General features: G+C 31.0%; 1 protein-coding gene across 1 annotated transcript in view; it reads right to left on the reverse strand.

The window, feature by feature from the left end:
* Window positions 1-2,110: 2,110 nt before the first annotated feature.
* The window catches only part of AFH14 (Formin Homology 14), a 14,153-nt gene continuing 8,368 nt past the window's right edge, over window positions 2,111-7,895 (reverse strand). The window contains 9 exon segments of the mRNA XM_089783899.1: window positions 2,111-2,842; window positions 2,956-3,022; window positions 3,111-3,179; window positions 4,613-4,729; window positions 4,826-4,897; window positions 5,552-5,812; window positions 5,930-5,980; window positions 6,079-6,159; window positions 6,239-6,280. Of these exon segments, the coding sequence (XP_089640025.1) occupies window positions 2,649-2,842; window positions 2,956-3,022; window positions 3,111-3,179; window positions 4,613-4,729; window positions 4,826-4,897; window positions 5,552-5,812; window positions 5,930-5,980; window positions 6,079-6,159; window positions 6,239-6,280 (954 nt within the window). The 3' untranslated portion in view covers window positions 2,111-2,648.

A 7,895-nucleotide genomic window follows, 5' to 3' on the forward strand; every position in this document is an offset into this window, starting at 1 on the left:
AATTAACTTATTACGTTAACTCTTATATATTTACGTTAATATTTAAAATTTAATTATTCCATCTTTATAAGTTTTTACGTCAATTCTTATAATTTAACGTCAAGGCTTTTCTATGTTAATTTTTAACTATAATTATTTTTATCTTTATTATTTTATATTTAAAAAATAAAATTTATATATTGTTAAATACTTTTAATCCGAGAATATAAATATAAATGTTTATTTTTTATTAAGATTAGAGTTTTTTATTTAATTGACTTATTATGTTAACTTTCACACATTTACGTTAAGATTTAAAATTTAGTTATTTTACTTTTATATGATTTTATGTCAATTGTTATAATTTTACGTCAAGACTTATTTATGTCAATTTTAAATTATAATTATTTTATTATTTTTTTTATTTAAAAATTAAAATTTATATATCGTTAAATAATTTTAGCTCGAGACTATAAATTTAAATATTTATTTTTTATTAAAATTAAATTTTTTAATTGACTTGTTACGTTAACTTGTACTCATTTATGCTAAAATTTTAAATTTAGTTATTCTACCTTTACGAATTTTTATATCAATTCTTGTTGTTTTACGTTAAAGATTTTTAATCATAATTTTTAAAAACTTTATGTCTACGTTTTTTAATGAAAATTTTAAATTGCATATGTTTTTATTTTTATTATTATATATTTTTAATTTTTACTTTTTAATTTATTATAATGATAATGCTAGTTATAATATGAAATTTTAACCAATAATTTAAATTAATTACTACAATTTAATTTTATAGATCTGATGGTTTTTATTAATTAATCTTATAGTAAGGTAAAAAATGATGACCTTACTGCAGAATTTTTCAGTTATTGTGTTTACTTGGAAGATGATCATTTACATTTCCTTGACTTACTTATGAAAATTAAAACATTTTATTCATTCTGAATCACTTGCATAGCATAATCTTTAACTTACTTCTTTCAAAACTGCTAGAAACTCTTTCCTTTTTGTATAATTAATTCATAAAATTCTTATTTTTACTTAATAGTCATCTAAAGTTAAGAAAATATGTGTAATAAAGACTGACCTCCTAAAATTGGCGGATCCACGTTAGAAAAAGTGGTGTCATGCGACCACTCACTTCCTAAAATGCTTTAATTTTTATATTATTTATTTAGGATTTAAGGTAGTTAATATACTAATAAATTCATTTTTTTTACAATTTTATAAGAAGTGAACTCAAATACTCAAAATAAAAGTGATTTGTTAAAAGGTAATTTATGTATTAATATTTAAATACTACAAAAAAGATAAAAAAATTATTTTATAATTTAAGATTTTATTAAAAAATTAAAACTTAAACTACTCTCATTGTCTAAAAATTCTCGTTCTTTCCCTTCTTAATCATTAGCTGTGTTTTTTACTCTCTTCAAGCAATTCATTTAAGCTTCAGTTGTAAGTAATTTTCAATTAAAATTTAATTTTTAAATACTTCATGTCTAAATTTTTTTGATTAATTTAATAATTTGAGTTCATAATTATAACTTAGTTAATGGAAAATAATATTACATATCAAATACTATATTTAAATTATGAGTTTTTTTAATTTATTTTATAAATATATTATTTAATTATTAAAATTTTATATTTAACTTTATGTGATTTATATATACTTATATTTAGTTATGATTAATAAATAAAAAATTATCATATTGTTAATTACTGAACTTAATAATTGACTATGTACGATCACATTTTATTTAATTTTAATATTTTAATTTGTGTTTATGAGTAATAGTTTTTAATTAGTTTTATAATTTGAGCTAAATAAGTCATGATATTTTTTTAAAAAAATTATCTTACAAAACTCAAATCTCAGACAATAACCAAATTGGATGGTACTCAACAATATTTTTTTAAATAAAATCATATTAAATTTGATTTAAGTACTTTTCTAGTAGATTTTGGATGAAAAAAAAAATATTTGAATATCATCCCAATGACACCATTTTTGAATAAATTCCTAAACCCGCTTCTGATAGAAAGGACCTAAGATGGTCAAATTCTGACCGCTTCATTATCAGTCTCTTTGTATCTAATTTTCAGTTCGGACGAGATAAGACAACAAAAAACGTCAATGCTTGTAATAATAGAAAAAGTAGATCAGCGTCACCTTGAAATCACATACAACAGAATTTTGATTTCAGAGCGAAAAGATTTGAACTGACTGAGCGCATAAGTTGCACTGATGCAAATATCATTCATATAGCAGAGAACTGCCACGATCAACAATACCTGAAACCATGGTGACAAAATGGGATTATAAGGCTTGTTGGTAGGACAAAGGAGATTAAGGCTTCTAACTATTTACGAATGAATACCCTTGGGCAGGCCATTGGCATTGCTGCTTAGAAATTGAATCCTGAAAAAGAATCAGTGCACCAGCAGGACAGATGGTCACACAGTACCTACTTCTGCATGCCATGCCTATGCTATATACCGCTCCATAGAGAATTCTGCTAATGATCTGACCACGGAATAGGTGATAAACTGTACAAGAGCCCTCTCCAAGACTGAAATATCAAAGTCTTCAAATCTGTCTTCCTCATCTGCAAAGCGAACATGCAGCTTTCACTGTTGCTCCATCGTAGGCTTCCTTATGGAGCACGTTTCTGGATTTCAGAACTAAGATTTGGCTCATCAGCTCCAGCCTTTTTTGCAGTTAGATTAGCCGCTGCCCGCTCTTTCATGGCTTCCTTCTCCAATTTCCTTTTCTCTGCATCAGCCAGCCTTTCATTCTCCTCTCGTGATTTATTGAACATCTTGACAAAAACAACCAAGATCTGAGTCACTGCAGCAACAAACAATAAAGTCAAGCAATCAGAGTTTATTTCATGGAAATGTTTACAAAAGTCACATAACAGGTTTTGAAATTAATAAAAATGTCAAAAGAACTTGGAAAACCTTGTTCAAAAGGACACCTTGCCGGATCCTCCCCAAAGTACTGGGATAATGAATCTGCATTTCTTCCCTGTAAGATAATAACTTTGGACTGTAACCCACAATGCACTGCAAATTTATTCCGATCTATGAACAGCAAAACCTGGGAGAGTACTCACCACTTCAGAATATAAGGAGATAAGCGACCTTACTTCAGCTTCAGCTGTGTCGAGGAAATTCTTCAACACCTACAACCAAGGAAACTTAGATTTAAAACTAATGCCTACGTTCTCTAAGAAATTCCTAAATTCCTCCATTTAGACAACAATAAACTAACATAAATCAAACTCATGAAAATAATTATGTCAATATAGACCACTACAGCAATGTACACAACCCACGTCTGAAGAAGATATAAAGGTTTTACTTGCATGGAAGTCGGATAATTAATTGCCTAGATAGTTGAAGTATTATACTATGTCATTGATTATACCTTCAAGCTAACTCACAAAGCGAAAAATTACATGGAATTCTGTGATGGAGGTGTTAGAAGCCTTAATGATGGGGACAATATGCAGAAGATGTACTTCATTGATTCACCTTTTACACAATCACTGATGTGAGGAACTTAAATGTCTAATACTTATATGCTTCTTCGAATCATAAAATAGACCACCTTTATTCCTCGAAAGTTTTTTTTTTTTTTAAATGCCAGCAAAGTTTTGAAATCTATATTACAACTCTAATTGACCAGTAAATAAAAAGATTCAGACCCTAAGCATAATTGTCTACAACAAAGCTATGGAATCTTCTCTGAGATTTAACACAAGCGAGAAATCATATCACAGCACTGGCATACCCCTCAACGAGGTCATACATGTCCAAACCATCTAAGTCTAAGATGTCATTCTCAAGTTTTGTTTTTTATTTTCTGCCACCTCCAATTTTTTACCAAAACTTTATTTCTTCTGCTATCCTTTCTAGTATTACCAATAACTCCTTACTATCTATGCAGAATTTTGTGCTCTTCCAAATATACTATTCATCTGAAACTTTTTTTTTTTTGGCAAAAGGTGCTTTTTCTGTTAAAAAGGAAAAACAGATGGTGTTTAATGGATTCTTGAAAGCGAAAATGCTGCGTCCTAAACCCCACAAGCTAAATAAATAAACAATACGTTTGATTGCACCTGAGCATTTGGCTCATTGGTTGGTGCATGATCTCCCTACTTAAAGAGTATAGTTCGAATCCCCCTTCCTCCAGTTGAAAACAAAAATACATGTTTGATTCAATCTTAAAATAGAAAATGTTTTTTTGTTGAAAAAAGTGAAGTGTTTAAATAAATGAGATTTCAACTGAAGGAAAATTCAGGCTTTTCAAAAAAAAAAAAGCCTGAATGAAAATTCGAAAGAGTTTGTTTCCTTCAATTGCAAATCAAAATCATGCCAAATCCTAATATCTTTCATGACAGGAAAAGTTGAACTAGTAAAACTTTGCAAGAAAACATATTCTCAAAAGCTGAAAGTTACTCAGTGCAGCACAGTAACCTAGAAAGCAAATGGTAAGCAACAAGGCAATTTTCCCCAACGGGATGCCAGACATGAATTAACTGGAAAAAGTGAAATAGAAAAATCTGTAGAGAATTGACTCTTTATTGAAGCTAGAATCTTCATTCTTTCTCACCTTCTGAAAGCCCATAGAGATAGCACCATCATTATCTGAAGCAGTGAGTTCTTGCTCAACCTTTTCAAGACCCTTACTCACAGCTTGCATTTCTTCAGCAAGAGTTTTCAATTGAATCTAGCCAGTAGGTATGAAAGTCAAGTGGATAAATAAAATTAACTAACTACTTTAAGAAGGGAAGGATCCAATAAACTAGGAATGAGTAAAGCATACCTTCGAAGCAGCTTCCAAATGACTAAGATCTTTATCAAAATCCAGCAACTCTGGCATTTTCTCAGCTAGAAGCTAACACGTGCAGAAAGAAGAAAAAGAAAAAAAAAGTGGCACCAAATAAATATCTATATAAACATAATGTACCCATGAACATCAAACTGCTGGAAAAACTGAAGTGCATATTAGTGACAGTGATGGGATGAGCAATCAATTTCTAAGCATGCTATACCACAAATTGAAAGACAAAATAAATCTTAAAGAGGAAGAATCAACAGGAGAGGACAAATTAGGAAACCTGAGTGAAAAATGCCAAAATTGGCATTAGCACAGTGCAAAATGTGGTTTGGCTAAAATTGAATATTCATGTTGGGCAAGAAGCTAATCCAATGAAAGCAAGGTAATATGTTAAGTAAGGTTATAACAAACTTAAATGAGAGGAAAAAGTAATAACAAAGCAAAAAGGTATTTCCTTCCTCTTATTATGCGTAAAAACAAGTTATTTACCAAATTCTAACTATAGTGATGATTTACCATCCTGAACCCCGGTAGGCATTGGGGGGAGATCAGGGATGTAAAAATTCATACAGAGCACAGATTGCTGCTCAGCCCCCCCCCCCCCCCCCCCCTTTTGCAACACACACACACACCCAAACAAATTGACAAGAAAGTAATTTCCAACTCAAAATGCAAATACAGGCCTGAAAATCTAACTTTCAGTGTTTCTACCTTGCAGAGATAATGCATTAAAGTCATTTTGTTGTTTCTTGCTCGAGTATCCGATAATTTAAGGAGGCTATCCAATTTGAATCCCACTGCAGATCCTACAAAGTTAAAAAATGAAGAGGCATTGTAAACAACCAAAAATAGTGGCACCAAATCCTAAGCTAAGAACAGTTGAGTTGTACCTCGTGCAGTGCCTTGATTCAAAGCATTTCCCAATGTAAGAATTGTCTGCATTATCTGACGCAATTTCACAGATTCTTTTACCTGAAAACATGTGTTTTTGACATTTTACATGCAGGAAGAAAACACATGCTTGACATTTAACATGCAAAAAGAACCACTATACATGAATTTTTTAAGATTCACTAAGTACAGCAGTACCTCCCTAGCTACATTATTAATGGTGTTCAAGTTAGATCTTAAGTCATCCACCTGAAACAAATGAACAGAGTGAATATAGAGTACCACTAAAAGTTCCAGCGATATTAGATCAAACATATACATATATATATATTACGTGGACTGTATACCTGACTAGAAAAGGTGATTCTAAATGCAAATACTCGCAATTTTGATTCTACTCGTGGAACCTTCATCAACTCTAGGAAAAACTGAAAGATTTATCAATTATAATATTAATAGATCAAATTAAGGGATCTGCATGTATTAAAGAAAGAAATTGGAACAGACCTGTTCACACTTCCCAAGCATTGCCTTGTCACCCGTATAATTCTGAAAGATTATCAAATCCAAGATAAAACCAGCGAAATCATAGGATTTCCCACATAAAAATAAAAAAACTGGAAATTAAACCTTGAGTGGGAAAAGGCTTGCTTTGTTGTAGTCATTATCATAAGCCCTTTATGCAAATGAATGACAGCCAAAAGGCAATATAAATTAATTAGATTAAACTCTGATTTTAATCCCTACAACATGCCTAAATGTTCATTTTAGACCCTGTTCTTCAATATATACAATTCGAATCTCTCTATTTCTATGATTTGTTTAATTGTGAAATAGCCTACATTAAATGATGATGTGGCTACCACCATGATGTTATTAAATAAGAAAAACAATGATCTGTAACCACTTGTGTACACATGGCTTATTTATTCTTTTATAGCTGTTATCACTCCTATAAACTCTAATTTAATAACCAAAATATTAGAAAACTGACTTTTTTTGTGTTTTTGCTCTTTCTTTTTCTTCTTCCCTCTCTTCCTTCAAACAAAATAAAAACATCTGCCTTTCCCTCTCTTCATGTCTCTCTCTCTCTCAACTTTATTCTTTTTCACCTAGACTAGGGGATTGCAGGCCATTTTGTCACCATTCCTCTCTTTCTCTCCCAGAACATTTTTCCCTCACCCAAAGATTTAAACACCAATCCCCCCCACCCTTCTTCCCCTCAAATCTCTCCCTGAAACTCTCTCATCTTTTATCTCTCTAACACTATGTTTGGGAACTACACGGGAAAGGAAACAGAGAGTACAGTTCTTGTTATTGAATTGATTAAAATAGAAGAGGAAAAGAAAAAGAAGGACATGTTAGTCATCTTGTTAGTTGAGGAGTTAAAATTGAAGTAACTGATTATTTATTGTCTTTTTCTCTTACCATTATATCCTTTTAAAGTTAAATAAATTAAAACGAGAGCAAGGTTGTCCATCTAGTAAAAATTTTAAAGAGGAATCCTGTCCCCCGAAATACTCCCAATTTGGGCGTTTTAAAGAAAAGGAAGCTTTGAAGGGTTCTGAAGGGGTACACTCTAAAACCCTCCCTTGGGTTAAAATGTTTTCCAAGCTAGGGAGGAAGCACCACTCACCCTCCCTTCCCTTCCCCATTCCATCCCCTTCCCTTTCCATCAGTTCCCCTCCGTCCATATGGAACGTAAGTTAAAATGAAGTAATGTCACTTTTATATGTCTGGTATAGGGGTTATAATCAAACTTTAACCAAATCCTTACAAGGCTCACAAATTAGTTCAGAATTGTAGCCTTAGTCATAACTAAGAAGAAAAATATCCGCACAGTTTAATGGTTCCCCTAAACCTGAGAAGGTTAAGGTTTGATCAAGAGTTAGAACATAAATAATGAGAACAAGCAGTTTTATGAATTTCTGTAAAGAGGTCTACCACCTGTAACTCATAAGAGATATGGTGGTAATACAACGGTGCTTCATGGATCTGTGTTTTACCTTGTGAAATGTTTATGTGATAACTCTATTATATAAAGTTATTTTGATACATTTTGAGGGCTTAAGTAGCTAGATTTTTTAGATTTTAGATTCGAATTTTAACGTTTTAGATGTTTTTTTAGTTTAAGTTTGATTACTTGTTAAGTGATTAATTTAAG

The sequence above is a fragment of the Theobroma umbraticum genome, unplaced genomic scaffold (assembly GCF_002168275.2).
Source record: "Theobroma umbraticum cultivar Fairchild unplaced genomic scaffold, ASM216827v3 scaffold_30.0, whole genome shotgun sequence".
Lineage (NCBI taxonomy): Eukaryota > Viridiplantae > Streptophyta > Magnoliopsida > Malvales > Malvaceae > Theobroma > Theobroma umbraticum.